The sequence below is a fragment of the Neofelis nebulosa genome, chromosome 14, assembly GCF_028018385.1.
Source record: "Neofelis nebulosa isolate mNeoNeb1 chromosome 14, mNeoNeb1.pri, whole genome shotgun sequence".
In the NCBI taxonomy this organism is placed as follows: domain Eukaryota; kingdom Metazoa; phylum Chordata; class Mammalia; order Carnivora; family Felidae; genus Neofelis; species Neofelis nebulosa.
In genome coordinates this window covers 16,928,860-16,950,423 of record NC_080795.1, presented here as the reverse complement: position 1 = coordinate 16,950,423, position 21,564 = coordinate 16,928,860, and the positions used below count along the sequence as shown (strand labels likewise).

At 41.2% G+C, this 21,564-nt stretch overlaps 1 protein-coding gene and 1 long non-coding RNA gene across 4 annotated transcripts in view; one reads left to right on the top strand and one right to left on the bottom strand.

The window, feature by feature from the left end:
- Window positions 1-21,564, top strand: part of LOC131494985 (uncharacterized) — a 191,097-nt gene that overhangs the window by 62,093 nt on the left and 107,440 nt on the right. For both annotated transcript variants that reach the window (XR_009253699.1, XR_009253700.1), the window contains one exon: window positions 4,246-4,294. This is a non-coding gene — a long non-coding RNA (uncharacterized LOC131494985). The remainder of the gene's footprint in view (window positions 1-4,245; window positions 4,295-21,564) is intronic.
- Window positions 1-21,564, bottom strand: part of ADHFE1 (alcohol dehydrogenase iron containing 1) — a 34,833-nt gene that overhangs the window by 10,000 nt on the left and 3,269 nt on the right. Inside the window, exons 2-13 of one of the 2 annotated variants that reach the window (XM_058699720.1) lie at window positions 17,503-17,540; window positions 15,552-15,598; window positions 14,693-14,746; window positions 14,346-14,500; window positions 14,006-14,202; window positions 12,319-12,396; window positions 10,890-10,995; window positions 8,634-8,786; window positions 6,598-6,696; window positions 4,733-4,811; window positions 4,224-4,320; window positions 1,472-1,629 (exon numbers count right to left, since the gene is read on the bottom strand). In XM_058699720.1, the coding sequence (XP_058555703.1) occupies window positions 1,472-1,629; window positions 4,224-4,320; window positions 4,733-4,811; window positions 6,598-6,696; window positions 8,634-8,786; window positions 10,890-10,995; window positions 12,319-12,396; window positions 14,006-14,202; window positions 14,346-14,500; window positions 14,693-14,746; window positions 15,552-15,598; window positions 17,503-17,540 (1,261 nt within the window). The remainder of the gene's footprint in view (window positions 1-1,471; window positions 1,630-4,223; window positions 4,321-4,732; window positions 4,812-6,597; window positions 6,697-8,633; window positions 8,787-10,889; window positions 10,996-12,318; window positions 12,397-14,005; window positions 14,203-14,345; window positions 14,501-14,692; window positions 14,747-15,551; window positions 15,599-17,502; window positions 17,541-21,564) is intronic. The other variant, XM_058699721.1, reaches the window with a different exon arrangement.

The window sequence follows — 21,564 nt, the reverse complement described above, 5'->3', positions numbered from 1 at the left end:
CACTATCACTGGAACCATGCTATAAGAGCCAAGCACCATGTCAAGACTGTGGTGACCACTTGGTCTCTGGTATCCCTGGACAGGCTTTCATGGCTTCTTGTCATTAGTTGACTCCTATTAGGTGTAAGGAAACTTCTCAAAAAATTACTACCATTCAGCCATTAAGCTCACCTGCCCAGAAGACTTAGGAGGAGAGAGGGCTGCAGGTTTACAAACATTTGACATGTTTACTAGCCTGTGCTAGGTGCAGTAGAGGATGAAGGAGCAAAACACGTCCTTGCGCTCCTGGAACTTACAGTCTAGTAAGTTTGGATAAAATAACTGTGATGGTCATATTCTTTGGCTATTTAGTCCCTTGGACTTGTTGGTTAGAGCTAAGTGTTTCTGAGTTAGCCTAGGAGCTCAGTTACACTTTGAGATGTTTCTTTTTCTCATTCATTTGTATTTTTAGATACAACTGAGGCTACTGGATTTGAGTGTAAATGAAGGAAACTGCTGGCCCATGGGCCATGTTTGGTTTGTACAGCGGGTAATACAGGGAATGCAATACAAACGTCCAGATTGCTGATACATATATACTTTTAATTGGATGCTCTATGAACACTGGGACCTGAATTTCTGCTTGGAGATAATAAATTGTAGCTGAAAAGATGCTCACCCAATGAGATGGATTATGAGCTTTCCAGTTCACGAAAGTCCCCGCCACTCCCTACTGCTTTAAATAACTTTGTTCATTGCAATTACCTACCTACCTACCTCCTGAGGACATGTGAGTCCGTTAACCCAATCCATACAAATATCATCTTACGTGAGTGGTGAGATCTTCAACATTCTAAGCAGTTGCCAAGTGGCGAAGAAGCTAGTGTGAGGCCTTTGTTTAACCAGAGGGGTGAGGGAAAAGCACTGCTACTTGTGGTAAGTGGGAATCTGTGTAGCAACATTCAGATAAATAAGACCCAAAGTGACACAGATGTGTATACAGATGTTATGTATATAAAATGTACACTCTCCAAGATATGTTAAAAAGTGATTTTGTAATGGTATCAATTTAAAGGCCATGCCTATTTTTCACAAAATAGTAGGGATTTTAACTGTTTATAATATAAAACAATATTAGTGTCCCTTTTGGAATGGCTTCACATAGTTTTATAGAGGACTCTTAAAAGAGCAGAAATGGTAAAAAGGGAAATTCTGCTATACTTCAAGACAAATGTGGATGTTTTTGCCTTGATTTTTTATAAAAGATCCTTTCAGTTACATCATAACAGCTCCAAAAAGCCACAGGTTTATGGAGGAATATATAGGTAAGGGAGGCTGGCCCCTCCCATAGAGGAAGAGAAGAGCTGTTCTCTGGTATGCAGGAGACCTGGGTTTTCCTCTCCCCTAAGACCCGCCCCCCCCCAAGTGGACCATGTTTTTCCAGCAGCTTTGTGCTTCTCCGAAAGGCATGAGGACACACTGCATCTCTTACCTGGGGCAGGGTTCCTTTCACTAATGCAGGGATATCAGCCTTGGAGTAACCAATGGCAGCTAGGCCATCATCAACATCCAGATCGAATAAGAATTTCCGGAGCGTGTCTGCCAAAATAGGCCCAGCGTCTGGGATCCTGGCAGTGCGGGTGTCAGCTCCTAGAAGACACAAAGTGCTGACTGTAGAGAGAGAGGGTGTCATTCAGTCACACGATAGGTGAATACATAACCTACTGCTGGCTCCCTACCACCGAGGACAAGGGCACTGCTGTGCCTCCACATGGAGGCCAGCCCAGCATCAACCCTGCAGAACACAGATGGGCCAGGCCAGCCTGCAAGACCCCAATATCCTTTGCAGGGAAGTCGTCTGGGGTGTGCTAACCTGGCTCTCACATTTCCAATGGGCTCCTTGCCCCTAGTGTTGTGGGAAGAAGAGGAACCGAGCCAAGAGAAGAGGCATAGGGAAGAGACCAAAAAAGAAGGCTGGTGTTTGGATGAGGAGGCAGGAGCATTCGTAGGAGCAAACACAGGTTATGTAACTATCAAGGCTTGGAATTTGCTGACATCTAGAGGTATATGTGTTCAATGTCTTTTTTCCCAGCAACATCTTAGGCAAAGAAGACAAACCCTTTGCAAACACCTTGTGAGGCAAGGATATATTGAAGTGCAAAAGCTCCAACACTGACTGCCCAAAAGGAAGAAAATGACAAAAATGGACTATGTGTGGCCAGGGGAGGAAATACTTCCTCTCTATTTCTATGAAACTTTTTATTTTAGGGGCCAGGGCAGGTTACTCTAAATATTACAGGACTAGTCAGGCAGAACCAAGAACAAGACTCTGAGAAAACAGTGTTTACTATGTAGATAATAATGATGTTGGTGAAGAGGGGAGAAGGTTGCCAAGGGTTGGAAATTTGTAAGGAAAAAATGTAGACACGATTCATAGTTAATACATGAAATCATAGAGACATCAGTCTGGACGAGCCAGGGGTTCTGCCCTCAGGCAGGGGTAGCAGTGAGAGGTCCAGACCCTTAGCACTCCAGCCACCCTCCATTCTAGCTGAACACATTTACTGCCAGGAAGTGAAGCACTCTCCAAACAGATGTAGCATTATTTATTATCCGAAATGCCTCATGTTGAGTCTAAGTCCACTTTTTCTGTCTTGTTCACCAGGAGACTAGAATGTACAGTTTACCTCCATGCTGAAGCACACTATTAGTTTTAACCTTTTTCTTCAATGGCAGCAAGAACTGTTTTAGTAATCCGGAAAAAAGTATAAATAGACCCAGATAGAAGGCTAGCTGGGAGAGCAGCTGGATGGAAGGTAAACTTTGCCTGACAAGACCAGTCTGTATTACACAGTGGCAGCTGAAATATGGATTAGGTGGAAAGGTGACACACGATACAAGGTTTATGAGGTTTTTATGTTCCTGCGATTGCTGCCATAAAACACAGCATCAAAGCGTCTGGGTTTTCCTGTGAAGTGTTTTAGAAAAAGAGGGTGGGAAAGAGAATAAATCGGTATAAAGCTAAAAGAATCTAAGATTACACAAGGAATTAAAATAGTTGATGGCTAAGTATGGAATAACATTAAACAAAACTTCCTATGCAAGGAGGAAGAATTGGTAGGTTCTTCCACCCTGAGCTTTGTCTACCAGAAGAATTGCTTTTCACGGTAGTGTTGTTGGTTGCCTGGAATTTTATTTACCTTTAGGTTTTCTAAGACTTTCCCATTTCCCAGACGTGTAGCTGACTACTTGGGCTCCCTCCTACTTACACTGCATATTTACAAGGCATCTAGGCATCTGAGTCCCCAAAATAGCTGAAAAATAAACCCCAGTCTGAAAGGGAAAAGAAACAAGATCATTGGGAAGGTCGACGCCATATTTCCAGCAGCGCATGCTGGGAAATCAAGCCCCTGCACAGCTTCTCTAGCCTGGCTTCTCTCATTAGCATTCCCAGCACAACACCTGGAACTCTGTGAAAGCACAAACGTCAGAGTGTGAAAGAGAAGTGGAGGGAGCAGCACACGTGGAAGGAATCTGTGGTCATGCCTACCTTTTTGGAAATAACCTCTCCAACGGCTGGAGCTAGAAGAGCATAATGAAGTTTTCTTTTTAGCTTTTCCCTTCCTACCCTAAACACAAGTAGGGGAATAAAATGCTTGGAAAGTTAATCAAATACTCAAAGTCTACTTGAAAGAGTTCTCATCTTAGAAAAATACCAAAAATTTTTACTTAACACTAAAGCTATCCTGAATATAATTTTATTTCTTATAAGATTCAAAAAGCACTGTGGGTGTCTTATAGACATTATTTATTCGACAGAGCAGCAAAACAGATTCTTCTTTTGGGATCTTTTTATAAAGTTTCTAGTTGTTTAGATTCTTTATAATTGGGAATGTGCTGTTACGTCCAATTTAGATTCATTTTATTACCTACTAAACATAGCAAAAACCAGTTGTAACATTAACAGTATATAAAGAGTCACTTTTCTTGGGGATGAAAACAATAGAAATATTATTACTCCAAATTTAACATAAGCAATATTTGGTTCCATTTCATTGTTAATAGAAGCAAAATTACAGAATTTTAGTGCTAGACAGACTTCAGGTAGGTTACTCACATTTTATTATTAAGCTATTTCAAAGCAACTTTCTAGGTATTATTATCCTTTCTGGATTATCTTCAGAAGCAACCCTATGATATGCTCTACATATGTGGGTCACAGATTTATGTGTCATGGTTCATACCCAATATTTCTGCCGTTTCCAGGTGCCGTTCAGGAGACATCTGTGCTGTGAAAGTGAACACTGCTGGGGAGGTGAGTACCACAGAAAGGCCATGAGGCTGAAGAGAAACAAACTGTGGTGACCAGTGAGGCAACGTTGGTTTTCAACATGCATTTTCTAGATATTAAATTACTTTACCCTATACTCGAAACAATCAAGTATTGACAAATATATTCAACAAATACATTTATGGCAACTGCGAGGAATATGAAATTAAAAAAATTTTAACATTTATTCATTTTTTGAGAGACAGAGAGAGACAGTACGAGCCAGGGAAGGACAGAGAGAGAGGGAAACAAAGAATCCAAAGCAGGCTCCAGGCTCTGAGCCTGTCAGCACAGAGCCCAGCGCAAGGCTGGAACTCACGAACAGTGAGATCATGACCTGAGCTGAAGTTGGGACGCTTAACCAACTGAGCCACCCTGGCGCTCCAGGAATATGAAATTTAATTAAAGAGTTTATGTTTTTACCACCAGTGGGTGATCCACATTATAATCTTTTGCTTTGTATGTCTTCACTAAGCCTGAAATTGGGTAGGACATTCCATGGCTAGAAAAGAAAGAAAGTCCTTATGCTGACACATCGATACCAGAAATTCAGGTTAACAAAACAAAGATACTTTTATGGGAGAGCCTTCACAGTCTGTTGACCATATAGTTATCTCACAAAGTTATACATTGTGTTTTCTTTGATACAATAATACATGATTATGCATTGGACATTTTGTGTATTCATTAACAAAACCTCTGAAATGTTCAAATTCAAATGCTCATGGAATTGTATGCCACTAAAAAGTGTTCATGCAGAAGTTGATCCCCAAACACATTGATTAACTTGATGATCTTGAAGAATTTACTTTGAAGTTTCTTTAATAAGCTTCAGGGCATGTGTTTTCTATTTTGCTCTGCACTGCCTTGGCAGCGTGTTCCTGCCCAAGCTCATGATGTGGGTGGGAGTTTTAGGAGCCAAGATGTGCTGCATTAGGTATGCAAGCTTGACCTGCCAGTCATCTGTCCCATCAATAATTGATATATCCTTTCAAATGTTATATACTAACATAGTTGGATCATAAATGATTTTTGCAGTTTGAAAGGTTATCAAGAAAAGGCACCATGGTTTTCATTTGTGGGTTTTTTTAAATTTGTTTTAATGAAAAAAGAAAAAACAAAACCTCTTTATATCCTCTTGAATTCTTAGCGAACAAATAGGACAGTATTACAGTTTGCTAGATGACCCAGAATATATATATTGTGAGAAGTTAATGTATTTATAATTAAAATATTGAAAGTGAAATGCTTTATAATAGTAAAATGGTCTGTAAGTCTTTTTGTGTGGGTTATTAGACGACTTTGGGGTTATTCACCAAAAGATTTACATTTCATAGAAAGATGAAGTATTTTGGTGAACTGTATGAGTACTTATCAAAAAAGGTATCCCTTGCCTATTAGTCTTCATGAGACAGATCAGAAGCTGTTGGTTCTCTGAATTGCTGGGCACTTAGGAATGTACTTTACCTTTTTCAGGCTTCACAGTATTTGGAAAAATATTGTGTAGTGTCTTTTCCTGAAGTGAAAGAGTTCACGTATTTTCCAAAAGTAACTTTTTAATGATACCGAATGACTTTCCTCGATTTATTTTAACAGTTGTATATATTCCTTGTAAAAATTAGAATGATCCATAATCCTATTTCTTCAAGATAACCATTATAAAGTACATCTTCTGGTCTTTTTATGCATATCTTTAATTTATGATTGTATGTGCATACAGTTTTAAACATTGCTTTTGTTACTTAATATTCTTTTTAAAAAATGTGTATTTATTTATTTTGAGAGGGAGGGACAGAGAGAGAGGGAGAGAGAGAATTCCAAGTGGCCTCTGTGGGGGAGGGATCTATGTCATGAACCATGAGATCATGACCTGAGCCAAAATCAAGAGTCAGACACTTAACCTACTGAGCCATCCAGGTGTCCCTGAATTATACATTTTAAGTGGGTGAATTTTATAGTGTGTAAATTGTATTTCCATAAGGCTGTTACCAAAAAACAAAAAAATTTAGGGGCTACCTGGCTGGCTCAGTCAGTAGAGCATGTGACTCTTGATCTCAGGGTCATGAGTTTGAGCCTCACATTGGTGGTAAAATATACTTAAAAAGAAAAACTTTAAAAAAATCTATGACTCAACAAATCACATTTGAATTAACAAAACATTCCAGTACCTAAAGTTAAATTTCTTCTTTCTATGGCATATTTAGATCTTACACCTGTCCCAAATTATAAACATTTTAAAAATAAAAGCAATAGCTTAGGTGAATAAATATAGTCTCAGATTTGCTCACCACAGATGAACACCAGCATTTCCAAAGCCAATGCCAGCAAAAGCACTTGCCAAGTGCATATTCGACCTTGCTTCAAGATCATCAGGATTTCTGACAGCCCTGTGGATGATATAAATATCTACATCAACATTGGCATTTCCTACAAAGAAAGGGCAGCCTTAGGGAAAGATCTGGGGAAAAAAGAAATGCTACTCAGTAGGAAGAAAAATTAGGGAACTTATTCAAACGACATCTTGTCTTCTAAATGAAAACTGAAGGGAAACATATTTTCTCATCAATGGTTTTGGGCAAAGGCATAATAAATACTCTGTCAGGCTGCTCCTGTGATAAAAGTGCCAGGGGAAGAAAGCACTGACCTTTGGGCTGTGAGCTGCTCTAGAAAAGTGCCCTGAGACTCATTCTTGTTCTTCATTTGTCAATGACCTTGACTGCAGCTGTGAATGGACTTCAAGTAAACATATACTCAGAATGCATAGGGCTCAGACCGCTTCTCAGAGTCCCTGCTGCCTCAGGCTACCTGCAGGCTAATTACAGCCTGCCCAGCCATCTTTTTTTTTTGTGACACTACCCCAAATAGAACCCTCTGGAGGCCTCTTAGTATCTGTGGAAACTACACATGTTATTTTAATATTTATCATTACAGAAGTGGGATGTTATTGTAGGACGAGGCTTTGCTCGCTCTAGATGTCCCCAGTGCCACTTTGGAAAAGCAAATTCTCAAAGGCCCCTTGCAGATGGAGCTCAACCGTCTCATACACACTTGCTTAGAAACCCTGCCCCAGGGAGGAAGCTGAAAATTGCCAAATGAACCCTCTGTCGCTTGCTTTTTCTGATTTTTCCTGGAGTAAGGGTTTCTGTTATATAGAGTGCTATAGTCTTCTATCTCCTTTCATTTGGAATGGTGAGGCTTCTGTGGCTCCTTTCCAAACTGGGGTTGGTTTCTTATTCCTTGAATAACAAGATGAAATAGCAGATGATGGGGCTTTAGCTTGTCCTCTGTCCATTTTACCCCCTTACCTCCCAGCATGCTCTGCCAAGCCTTCTGTCCCTGTCGCACACACTGGCTGACCATTATCTGGATCTGCATCTACCCAGTGAAATGCTGCCATGCTCTCTGATGGTCTCCTGAAATGGTTCTATGTCCCTTCCCCCTGCTGTACTACAAAATACAGCTTGAGCTCCCTGTCTAGTACAGCTTCTAACCAGGGGCTGCAGGAAGCACCATGTTCACATCTAGGTCCAAACTGCTGTGTTCTTTCCCTCCGTTATGTATAAGTACAGAAGTGAGTCTGATTTTGCATAGTTCCTAATGTTTCAGGGATCAGCTTTCATCTCTAAGTATATCTTTGCTTTCTTAGGAGCCAATCATGGATACATCATTCATAAATCTTTCAAAATCTTTTAGGAAGCTTTTTATATCTCCTGGGACAGACAACTCTACACATGTATTTCTTAAACTCAGTTCATATGAGTTTGCTTAATGGGTTGACTCAGTGTACCTTTGGGCAGGGCCTGCATGGGCACAGCCAAGATCTGCCTCTCTGAGTCTCATTACTGCTCTTGGTGTAACCAACTCTCAAAGGACATCTCCCTTCACCTTACCTTTGGTTTTGAGGCTTTGATGAATAATCCTTCTATATGCATCCTTCATAAATCAGGGGCTCATATTTTGTCCCCTTGCCTTTGCCTTTTCAGACTGAAGGATCCAGGTTTCATCCATCCTCATGTGTCTCCCTCCCCGACTTTTGCATCCTTCCGGAGCTTGCTGGTCTCTGGTGCTTCTCTGTGTCCACTGAACTGATCTTTTCATGAACAGACTTGCTCAGGATATTTCAGGATCTGGCATGCTACATTTTATGTGAGGGTGGAATGCGGTTTTTCTGTTCTGTTTTTTTCCAAGATTTTATTTTTAACTAATCTCTGCACCCAATATGGGGTTCAGACTTATAACCCTGAGATCAAAAGTCACATGCTCTACTGACTGACCCAACCAGGCACCCTTTCTGTTTTGTTTCCATCTCCTCTGGGCCACATACCTCTTCAGATACTTAGCGACGATCCGTAGTGCATGGACAGCCCAAATGTCACTGACTGGGTTGCTGCCCTGGTATGCTGGCCGGGTGATGGGATTTGAAGGGCAGGGGCTCCGCATGTGGTAGGGAAGGGCAGTGTAGGACTCCAGGGCATGGCTAACAAGAAATATTGAAAACACACAGATTGAAAGTATCTTCTTCACTTTTCCCCTCCATTCAGGTTACAAACTCTCTTGTTCAGTACTGACTCCGCTACAGATGTGCTATGTAGTAGTGATAATCACAATGCATTCCACCAGACTCTGGTCTACAATAGTCATTATTATTATAGAAGTTGACACAGTGAAGTTTACATTAATAGCACTATAGTGTTTTTTGACCAGTGTGTATTACTGGATTACATATGACTCTTTTCTGGTGCAAATAAATCTTCATGATGTTGAATTTTTAAATATTTGAGTAATGAGGAAAAGAACTGAATCTAAAAAATGATTTCTTTCTAAAATATATTTACCATTTTATCTCTTGTATTTGATCAAATACCATATTACTCAAGGAGGGTCATAGTTACACAAGCCTCCTATTAAGAGTATGCTGCAGTGGTGAGAACACAGACCCTGGGGTCAGCTGTAAATCTTTCTCTCCACTTTCTTGGCAGGCAATGTAATACAGTGAGAAAAGCAGACCATGGACTTGGGTAGTCCTGGGTGTGAATCCTAACTCCGCCACCTCCTGCTTGTGTGAATTTTATTTGAGAGATATTAACTGAATACCTATGATGTGACAGTCACTGTGCCAAGGGGCAGGGATGGAGAAGTGATTAAGATGGTCCTGTCTTCATCAAGCTCACAGTGCAGTGAAGGAGATGGGTATGTGAAATGGAGGTGTCTCAGAAAGAATGTTTAGGCCACCCAATGGGGAAGAGTAAAGAATGGAGTGGTCAGTTGTACTTCAGGAAAGGAATGGGGAAGGTCACCAAAGGTTCCATCAAGGCAAGAATGCTCCAGTGGAATTGGAAGATAAATTCTCCAAGCTGAGCATTGGGGACATTCCAGGGCCAAATGTGGCCTTCAGGCAGTAGAAGTGGAAAGCCACTAAAAGACCTGTCAGGTAGAGGTGTGTGTATGTGTGTGTGCATGCATGTAGATGTGTGATAGTTATATTGCATTCTGAAAACTTGCTAAGGCCAGTATGGAGAACAGATAGAAGGACTAGAGGGTGGAAGCAGGGAGACTGATGAGGAGACTACTGCAACTGTCCAAGCAAGAGCTGGACAGGTCTGAACCATGGCGGAAGTAATGAGGCTCGAGAGGAGGGAGCAGACAGGAGAGAGATTCAAGCGGAATAAGTGGTAGGAAATACCAGCTGTGTGTGGGCATGAGAAAGAAGTTAAGGGACTGCTGCTAAGTTAAGGGACTCGGGAGGAGAGGCTGTGAGGGTGGGGGTGGGGGGTTTAGATAGTTAACAGATTTCATCAAATTTAAGATGTCATCCATTATAAGATACACAATTAAAAAAAATAGTACCACTGAGGAAGAAAACCATACTGTCATGCCACAGATTTTAAGATGTGTTCTGAGTTTAGGTATGTTAGAATGTGAAAAAAAAATGTGCATGTGCAAGTGGATGAAATAGGCAGCTCGGGACATGCTGAACGTGAAGTGTCTGTGCGTCTCTGTGAAGCCGCTGGAAGGAACACTGCTCAGGGATCCATCAGCACATTGCAGCTGAGGTCAAGAGAGCCTGCAGTACGGCTCTGGGAAGTTACTAAACATCTCAAAGCCAGGTTTCTTTTTCGTATGGCACAGAGCTGTGGTGAAGTGGTGGTGTGTAAAGTGCTGACACGGTGAGCACAGTCCAGCTTGGGAAACATTAGCTCCCTTTCCTGCCCTCTTCCACAGTGTGGCAGCCCTGGGCATTTCCTGCTTCGTGTAGCCCTAGAGGCAGGCGTCGTGGGTCTGAGATGCTGCATGCCAGCTCCAACTGCTCCTTTCACTGTGTCCCTGTGGCTGCAGCTGTGGCTGGAATGGTCAGTCCTGAACAGCAGCTTTGTGGCGCACCCAGGAGCTCACCTAGTCACCAACCTTTATAGGTTCTATGTTTTCAACTAGGGAAGGGAATAATGAGAACCAAAGCTGGGGTGGTTGTGGAACACTAACCAATGAATGCTTAGCAAGTGCTTTTGGCAAGAAAGCACTGTCCATACTGTCCATAGCCCCAGGAACTGGAGAAGCCCCTCCAGATGGCACTAGTACCTACCAAAGCACATCGAAGCCACTGTTGGCGACCACCCGGTCAGGCATGTGCAGAGTGTGCAAAGGATCAATCAGTCCCAGCGTGGGTTTGATGGCTCTGGAAGCAATACCTAAGACAGGGATTTTCAATAGAGGCTCTAGGTATGGACACCATTTTAAAAAATTAGATTACTTTAGGATAACAATTTATTCTTAAAAAATTAAAAATATGAGATGAGATTCATTCTCATGAAGGGAGGCAGCAAGACCAGTGGAAAGAGATTTGGAGCCAGAAACCTGGGTTTTACAGTGGGTCTGAAGCTCCTTCTGGTTTGAAAGAGTTGAGTATGTGCATCTCTTCCCAACTCTGGGTTGAATGATGCCACTGGCTATGGTGGGAGTATTATACACCAGAGAAATTGGCCAGTACTACAAATCAGTGCTTTCTTGCTGATTAAATTCCCAAGAGTTGGTTTACTAGCACACCACCAGTTTGTGTCATCATTCTGCAACTTACTATGTATCTTCGGGCAAGTCATTTAGTCTGAATTCTTTGTTAGATTAGCTCATGACAATGTAGGGCTTCTATCCTTCATAGCTGTTGTAAGGATCACATTAGAAAATAGTATGTAAAAATCTTAGAAAAACTGTAAGGTAGAATTTAAGTATTGGCTACTATTATCTTTAATAATGTCAAAGGATAATGTAATTTAATTTTAAAAAGAGAAGTTACTGTAAATGTGCAGTTGAATATCAATTTATTCTGCTACAAAGGTCTGGGACCTCTGGACCTTTCAGGAGTGATGGGAATGTTTTGTTATTTTGATTGGGGTAGTGATTACATGGGTGTATCTATTTGTCAAAATTCATCAAACTGACAATTAAAATGTATGCATTTTGTTATATAAAAATTGTATCTCAATGAAATTGATTTAAAGTGTAGAAAAGATGTCCAAGAAAGGGAATAATCATTTACCACTGACATACAGTTACTAACTTCGGCCGAAAAATGGCCAATCGAGATTATGGCATTTCAATATCCTTTTGTAGGTAATTCTCAGAAAGAAGTCTATTGGACTGTTTCATAGTTTATATGTACTTTGAAAAAGAAAGAAAATGTGTAGGGGCACCTGTGTGGCTCAGCTGGTTGAGTGTCTGACTTCGGCTCAGGTCATGATCTCCTGGTTCCTGAGTTTGAGCCCTGCATTAGGCTTCTGCTGTCAGCATGAAGCCTACTTCAGATCCTCTGCCCCCCTCTCTCTCTGTACCTCCCTGCTCATGCTCTCTTTCTCTCAAAAATAAAAAATAAGAGAGAAATAAAATGTATATGTATACACATAACCCTCCCCTTAACTCTATAACTCCTTGATTTTTAAATATTAAGATTAAAGAAAAGGAGGTGGGGTTGAAAGGTAAGAGAGAATTTTTTAAAAAGTTACGGGCAAAGTTCTTACCAGTTTTTACTTTCAAGTGTTCATAGTCAAAGATGGCGACTCCTGTAGTTTCACTCCCAGTTCCTGAGGTGGTTGGGACTCGAACAAAATAATATCAATTTAAATAATGCTTCTAAATAAAGGTCAGTGGAGATACTTAATTCAGCCTTGGGAAGCAAGGAGCAAAGTTAGAGAAGGAAGCTTTGCTGCGTCTGTTGCTCACCTGATGTCTGTATCTATATTAATAAGCATGTATGCTTCACATGTATAAGGGTGCCTGCATTTACATGCATGCATAATAGTATGCCTGTCAGCATTAACGTGCATGTTTAACATGCGGATGTGATGGCACCATCCGCATTAATACACACACGTGTTTAACATGCATCGTGTCCATGTCTGCATAACATGTAGGCATAGCTAACGTGAATTGCCCCCTTTGATGAGTATGTGTGGTACTTGTATCTGTATTAACACACATGTATGAAATCAGTGCCTGTGCTAACATGTACCTACACCTAACATGTATGTACAGTGTCCATGTCTATATTAACATGTGTGTATATTTAACCTGTATGTGTGATGTCTGTTTCTGTATAAACAGCTAGGAACTCTGGGAACTCGAGCAACAGAACTTTAGCAGCTGCAGCCGGGTATTCAAACACAAGCTGCTCAGCATCTCTGGTTAGAAAACTCATATTCGCCTTTTCTAAAAGACATCTTTATTCCCTCTTGGCAGCAAGCACAGTAATGCTCTGCCTTTGCTGGGCTCCGTGGTTTTGTAGTTCTGTCAAGTTTCTAAACTTTACTAATCACCCCTCTGTGTGATGCTGACACAGTTTCACTAGAGGGTTCCATTTTGCAGACATCAATTATGTTGCTCCCTGCTGATTGCTTATTCATGTCAAAGCAGTTCATCTGCCTTCAACTTACTCCTATACCATCACAAGGCCCATTCGCAGTAGGGGCAGACAGGAGGGAGAAGAAAAAGGACAAAACTTGAGACAGATATTTTCCAGTTACCAGTTAGTGCATTTTAACTATAAGACTTTACACAGTAATATGCTAACAGCCATAGAATGGGAGGAAAGAAAAGACCAAAAGATCCTAAGGTCTGTGTTGGACAGACAAGCTATTCTGATCTGGATTTGCATGCATGTCTGTCCCCAGGACAGCCACAGAGCAGATGTTGCCCAGAGTGATGCAGCCTTGCTGGCCACATGTCCCAGGGCAGAGACAAAGCCCCAGGTCAGCTGAAGAGCCATTGTGTGGAAGAAAGGGTTGAGTCAACACCAGAAAAATAATAGCGAATGTTCCCCTTAAACTCCACAGTGGCTGGCAAAATGGGACAAAGCAGAGAGGGGTTTAAAAGACAAACCTGCCGATAGAGGCATCTAATAATATAGAAATGATAACCTTTCCCCCTCCTCCATACAGTGACTTCCTAGCATAAATCTGCAAACTTTCCTACACTGACCCAAATTGTCTCTATCTGTACAATAATGAAGATCAGAATTGTAAACATAAATGAACTGATATCTGTTCTGTTCTCCAAACAATGTAGTGCACTGAAATGAAGAAATCAGAAAGCTTTGGAAACATATACCCTAAAATCCCTGGCTTGTATCTTTCCTAAGGCTTTTTGCCAACTGCAAAATAAAACAGACAAACAGACAAACAAGCAAACAAACAAACAAACAATTTTTACCTGCAATCAGAGGCTTAAGAGGCACAGACACAGGCTTTCCCATCCCAATGGGGGCATTGACATAATCTAGGAAATCAGAGTGAGGGCTAGATGCATACAGATTAGCAGCTTTACAGGTGTCCATGGTGGAGCCACCACCGACAGCAACGTAGGCATCAAACACTCCCTTTTTGGCAAACTCAATAGCTTCCATGAAGCTTGGAGAAGGGAAAATAAAAGCCATTATGTCATATTTTTTCAGAAATAAGTTGCCGTGCCATTAAACAAGACTTGGGGCAAACTTTAAGCAACAGTGGTGTGTTGGCTTCTACATAAAGTAAATAACAACAATAAAATATACCTTCTATCAGTTGGTTCCACTCTCACATTATCATACATCTTAAAATTTATGCCATTCTTCACTAGGGAATCCATAACCACTTGTACAGGAGGGAGCTGGGAGAGGTTCTTGTCTGTCATCAAACAAACATTTTTAGCACCCATATTTTGTAGGTCCTACAATAACAAAAATAATTTATAAGTTAGGTTTGATTGCCCTAGAACTGTAATAGGCTCTCTTTCTCTCTCTCGTAAACTTAACATTGTACATTTTTCAAAACAAAGGACTCAATTGTTGTCAATTTGTACTTGTTTTAAAAGATATATAACATTTATAGTAGAAGACTGTAGGAATTCTTAAATACTTGCCATTCCCACTTCCTTTGTAACTCCTGCTCCATATCTAATATTTGAAACGGCCATCTGAAAAAAAAAGATTCAGGTATAGGCTGTGTTAGAGGATTGGCCATTTCATTTCTAAAAACTATGAATGAAATGAATGGTTCCTTATTGTGTAGAGAATAAAGTGTGTATTTCTTAGGGTGGCCTTCATTTTAACTTATGGCTCCTGAACTAGGAGGGGACAGAGATAAAAACAAGTGATTATATAATTATAGTGTGATAAAATTCATCAGAATTCATTGCTCCTTTGTTTTTGCTTCAAAAGATTACTTGGTTCTCTTTTGGGATTGTTATAAAACTAAAGAAGATATAACATACAATGTATATAAGCTAGAGAGTTTGTAGAACTGGGAATTTGTCCTACTTTTCTTTGAATTTTTTCACGTTTGTTTATTTGTTTATTTATTTAGACAGGGCAGGCACGAGCAGGGGAGGGGCAGAGGGAGGAGGTAAAGAATTCCAAACAGGCTCCACACTATCAGCGCAGAACCCCATATGGGGCTTGATCTCAGGAAGTGAGAGATCATGACCTGAGCCGAAATCAAGAGCTGGATGCTTAACTGACTGAGCCACCCAGGTGTCCTGGGAATTTGTCCTATTTTGATGGCTGAACAAAAGACCGTATTTTAGACATTACTCATGTTATCAGAAGATTTATATTCCATTACCCCAACAAAGTACTTTTCTAAATAGGGTCTGATCAAATAATGAGATTAGGGAACATCAATTAATAGCAGATTTCAAATGAGACAATAATGCATTAGCAAAATACTGGAGTATTTTTTCAAGTCATTCCTAAAGGAAAGAATGGACTTATTATATCTACCTCAAAGGCATAATCTGTTGTTTTCCCAGAAGGTGCAAGTCCAAGAGCTAGAAATGTAGAAAAAAGCATCAGCGTAAGCCTCAAAAACAAAGCAAAAATATTTTTATTTGATAGTAAATTGGTATTTTGCCAGTGAACATAAGCACTCCCTTAAAAAGCCTTAACTAAAATATATTTTCAGTTTTCATTGTTTCAGGTTTCATATCAAATTGGAATTAAAACCTGCATTTTAAGAGACTGTAATGCTAACTTGATGCTGATTGTGTGACAATGAAGTTATTAAAAATATTTTCTTCATTGAAGTTAAAATATACTTTTGAAACAAGGTGTAAAAACCCTCTAGAAAAGAAAAACCTTCTAGATGCTAGAGTTGGGTTACTGTTAGAGAACAACTATTAGTAAATTCATTAATTAGAGTCTGCTTATACTTCTTATAACAGCTGTGATCGGTTGTTTGAATTTAAAGTTTTTCCATGGAAAAAATTATCACAGTAAGATATTTACATTTTTTCAAGTGAACCCATGTGGAAATTTTAGTTTTCTTTGTGAAATTTAATAAAAATTTTTATAAACTGATATTTCTTTGTAATGTATCAGGTTTTGGTTATGGCAGAAATGATTTCCTGTTGTGTTAGAACAAGAAGGCTCCATTTAATGAGTCTTAGCCTTGTTTTAATCCACTGATTTTTATTACTCTTGGGTAGGCATAAGAGTGAAAAAAAGTCTACACAACAATTTTTACTGCCTTTTTTTTTTTTTTTTTTTTTTTTTTAAGGAAAAGAGACTACACTAGACAACAGTCTACTTTTGGCTTCCCAAGAGCAAGGGTATCCTTAATTAAAATTCAAATTTCTTTGATCCTCATCAACTTTAAAGAAATAACCTATTACTCTTGCTACTGAAGTTTAGAAAAAGACCTAAATCGAATCTTAGAAAACAGCGAGGTTATCTTTCTTTAAATTATTAATTTTACTCTTCCAAATAGGAAACTACTAATTCTTTGTTGAAATCAACTAATAATTGGAAAAAACCAGCTTGAAGACAAAATTCTGCATATGTCCCTGAGGACCTAAAAGGCTGGGCAAGCTTTCACCTAGTAGAAGGTCCTTAATGACTGGGAGGTCCCTTGGCTTATTTTATTCTAAATGGTGAGCAACACCAGTGGCAGGAAAAAGCCTTCAGTTAGTTACTCTATCTGTTCGATTCCCCAACAGGCTTCTCTGTGGGTTCTGCTTAGTTTCCCGTATGGGCAGGCCCCCTCATTTCCATTCTTACGGTGCCCTTTAGATTTGACCTTTCCTTCTACGAGGTGAAATCAGTTTTTGTGTCAGTAATTCATGTGACGTTCTGAGGATACGCTGAAGCTACAATGAGCTTCCTGCTGTTCTGTGGACAATGGTGTTGGTAAGGATTAAGACGTTTGTGGGAACTGAAAACTTAAGTCATTATTTTTAATTATTAAGAAATAGAATGTTAGTTTTAAAAAAAATGATAGACACAAGTTTTCTCCTTCTAGGAACTGCTTTGTTCTTTAGCCTCTTTCTTTTTTGAGATAAATTAAAACCTTCCAAAGATTTCATCTTAATTCTGTTTGATTGACTCAGACAGTATTAAAATCTTATCTGTGCTTTTACAAAGCACAAAGCTTATACAAATCTTATTTGTAGCTTTGGCAAAGAATTCTGTTTGAAATAGAAAAACAGCATAAATAGTATTAAATATATACTTAAGCCAAACATATAATCAGTAGCATGCATTCAGCTACCATCATATAATTAGAACTACATAATACCAACTGCAAGTGAAAAGGCAACCACTTCAATTTTCCTCTCATATCCCTTGATTTTCTTGATTTATCCTTTGCCTAAATGTAATATGAGTGTCAAAGGGTGGGGTGGGGGGGTGAAATTGGAAATTTTGGCCAGTTTAAAAACACAAAATATATTATTACCTTGGGAGTAAGTATGAGAATGAGTAGGGCACTGGCATCTAGGGAAAAGAAAAAAAAAAAAGTGAAAATAGAAAAGCAAGCGAAGAAGCTTTAATGTAACCCCCCACTACATTCTAGTCTTAAGATGCTGTCAAAACAGTAGCTATTGGCAAACATTACATAGGAAAACCCAGAAATCATCATGGACAAAAAAGTTGACTCAGGATTTTTCCAGTGTTGCAGGATCCTTCTTTCAAGAAGTATTCAAGTGGTACTTAATGTCTGCAGGGAGCTGAGATAAGCCCTCTGGAGATACAATTAAGTTTGAGATGGGGTCTCAGTGCTCTGTGAGGTGTCAGCTCTTTTATTAGGTTAGGTACTTGATCAAATTGACTGCTCAAGTTAGTTGAGTAGGTTAATTACTCACTGTGCCTCCCCTCCCATTCCCCCTACCCTGGGGGAACTCCAACTTGTATTTCCCCATTGTCTTCAAGGTGTTTAATTTTCTTGAAACTCGCTCTGGACCCCCCCCCCCCCCCCCATGAGAAGCCCTCACTTGCCTGCAGGCCACCAGTAGGTCACCACCTACTGCTTCCATCCTTCCTCCTCCCAGCCCCAGAGACCTGCCAGCCCCTGGGCGCCTCGTGCTGGTCCCCTCTGTGTCACCCCCTCCCCAGCAGCCTGAAGTGTGCTCATGCCCAACACCCTCTCCTCCCCGAATCCCTCACCTTATCTCAGTTCCCAGTCCACTTCTCTACCCTTGGCTCCGTGTCCCTTCCCAGTCCTGGTTGCCTCCTATTTCCTGGACAGTCCCCCTTCCTCCTGTTCGCTTATGCATTTGAGTGTCGCGTAAGGTGTTTTTTTTTTTTTTTTTTAATGTTTCTATTTCTTGCCAGAGGATCTTGTCATAGTGGGATCCCAACAGATACGTGAATGTATGCCCCCCCAACTACCTTGTTCCCCCTTAAAATTTGGAGCAAAAACATCTGAGGGGGAAGATGGGGAAGAAAGGAAAAGTGCTGAGCTCAATAGTGTTCAAGACCTCCGAGACAGACTTAAGTCAAAGCTGACGTGGGAAGTGGTGAGAGCACTACCATGAGTCAAGCCTGCCACCTCCTGGACACGGCTGAAAACGTCCAGTGTGGTGGAGAGTCCTGGGAGCATCCCAGTGGGGTGAGCAATCCTCAGGCTGCTGCAGGGAAATCAAAGTGGGCAAGGCCAACTTTGTTGTCCGTCAAAGGTGGGTTTTACTTTGGAGAACTTTCCCTGCTTTACCCCCTCCAAGGACAAGGAAGCAGAGGCAAAGGGAAGAAAACAGCCAGACTCAAAACTTTCCAATGCCCACTACCGTGGGAACACATGCTTCCTTATACCCTTCCCACTTCTTTTTATTTTGTTTTTAAGGTTCTGAGGCTACCTTGATTAATCATTTCTACTTCTTACTTATGGTTTGAATCCCATCCCCTCTTCCCTTCTTGGGACCTCCATTTGTCCAGTATTTCCTGGTCTTCCTCCTCACTCAATCTTTGTCATCATATTTAAGAGTTTCATGCTTAAAGGTCTCAACCTCTTGTCCCCTCTGGCTTGCTCACCCTCTGGGTCTCCCCTTCTGGCATACATCTGTTGGCTCCATTTTCTTGCCTCCCACACATTGCTTGGCCCCCTGAAATCTGGCTGCTGTCTCAACAAGTTCCAGCTTCTGCTGTACCCTCGCTTAGACCCCCTCAGCACCTTGCTCTCCTAGCAATGAACACCGTGGACCACATTCTCCTCAGGTGGGCAAAGTGCTCTTCTCGGCTTTCAGGACTCCCTACTCACCTGGGCTTCCACTAATTATTCTTTCTGCAGCTCTTTTTCCACCCTCCCCATTCCTTAAATGTTGGGTTCTATACTGGGCTCACACCTCACCTCTATGGCAAACCACGCATCAAGGCCTCAAATATTTCCGTACCCAAATCCATCCACTTCTCTTGGGTCCTCTGCCAATCTCTGGTTTCAGTGTCATCTCTCATCTGGGTAACTACAGAGTTCCTAACAGGCTTCTCTTGGCTCCACCTTTGCCACACAGTGGTCAGGGGCTTATTTCCAGTGATGTCACCCCCTTGTTTAAACGTACTTTGATGACCCCCCTCCTCATCACTCAAACCCCACTCCCCACCGCCCTGATTCAGACATGGCCCTCTGGGCATCCTCACTGGTCCAGCTAATCTCTCTAGCCTGGCCTCTCATCTTGCTCCATCTCTGGAGCTCCTTGAAAATTTGTTCTTTTCCTTGAATGGGCCACACATTCTCTTTCTTGCCTCCGGAACTGAACTTTGTGCTTGCTATTTCCTCTTCCTGGAACATATCTTCCCCTGTTCTTCTGGGTAATTAGTGTCCTTTCTAGTGTCAGTGCAAATGTCACTTCCCCTGGGCAGTCTTCCCTAGGGCTGGAGGCCCCAGGTAGGTACTGTCTCTCTGTGGTCTGTACCACGCCTCCCTCCCCAGAAGAACTGTTATCACATGTACTGTTGGCACCATTCTCCTGTTTCCATCTGCCTCTACATTGTAAATTTTGTGGTTGCAAGATAAGATCTCCCTTGATCATGACTTTATTTGCAGTGGCTACCATTGTACCAGGCACAAAGTAATACTGATTGAAGAAATACTGACTGAAGGCACGAGTAAATGAAGAAATAAATAAATGTAGACATTTAAAATCCTCTTAGCTTCTTCTCTCTTTTCCTGTGTACCAAGACACAGAACCTGACATGGGGTAAGGAGAATAGAATAAATTGTGGGTTCCCCCACTTTCTTAGGATAGTCTGAAACCACTGGTGGGCTTCTCTCCTCCTCCTGAGAGGCAGAGGAAACCACAGTTAGAGCAAGGCTCTCATCTACCTACCTTTTGGCTCTGGCCTGATTATTCTGGCCTTCCTCCTGGTATCACTGGCCAGGATAAACTAGCCAAGCTTTCAGCAAAGGTCAGTTCCTCTCCTGTGGAATCTCAGCCTCCCTCATTTACTCAAGGATAGCAGTGCATCATCTCTCTCCTGCATCATCAAAATTTCCCTCTCAATAGATCTTATTCACCAGCATAAAATATTATTTTTCCTGTTTTATACTCACAACAACCTTCACTTGTCCCTCTTCCCTCTCCTGATGTTGCCCCCACCTCTCTTCTTGATTTTAGCTGACTATACATGCTCTCTCCAATTTCTCTTCTCCCATTCTCTCTGGGACTTCTTCCAATTGGCCTTTGCTCCATGACTCCACTGTCTAAGCTTACCAGGTCACTAATGCCTTTCACCCCACTAATATATCACTCAGTTCTCAGTTCAGTCCTCGTCTTACCCAACCTATCAGTGGTATCCTCCTGTCCACTCTCTTCTCCCTGACAATACTTTCTTCCCTTGGCTTCCAGGCTGCTCCTGGCCTAGTTTCTTTTCATGCTATTGACTCTGAATGCTCTTTTCTTCCCACACTCACTCCCTGAGTGACCTCACCTTGTCTCATGGTCTTGAATGCCTTCCATACTGACGGTTTCCACATTTGTCTGATTTAGACATGTTGCTTGAACTCCAGATTCAGCTGCCTACTTGACATCTCCACCTGAATGTCTATTAGGCATTTCATATTTACCTGCCTAAGACTCAGCTCCTGGTCTTCCCTTAAAACCTCTTCCCCATCCGAGTTTAATGGTAACTTCATCCTTCCGACTGATCAGGGCAAAAAAAACCTTGTACTCCTCCTTGGCTTTCTCTATCTGCCCCCCAACAACTCTGACCTTACCTCCCCCTCACTCCTCTCCAGTCATCATGTTCTGAAACCATGTCAGGTATTCTCAACCTCCACGTACCTTCCCAGAGAGCCACATGGCTCGCTCCTTCCTTCCACTGATCTTTCCATAACAGTTACCTTCTCAGTGAGTGTGGTTGGCTGAGACCCGGAAGATATTCAGGTCTTAATCCCTGGAACCTGTGAACCTGTCCCTTATAAAGCAAAAGGGACCCTACAGATGTGATTATATTAAGGATTTTGAGATGGAAAGATTATCCTGGATTGTCTGGGTGGGCCCTAAGTGTAATCAGAAGCATCGTCCTA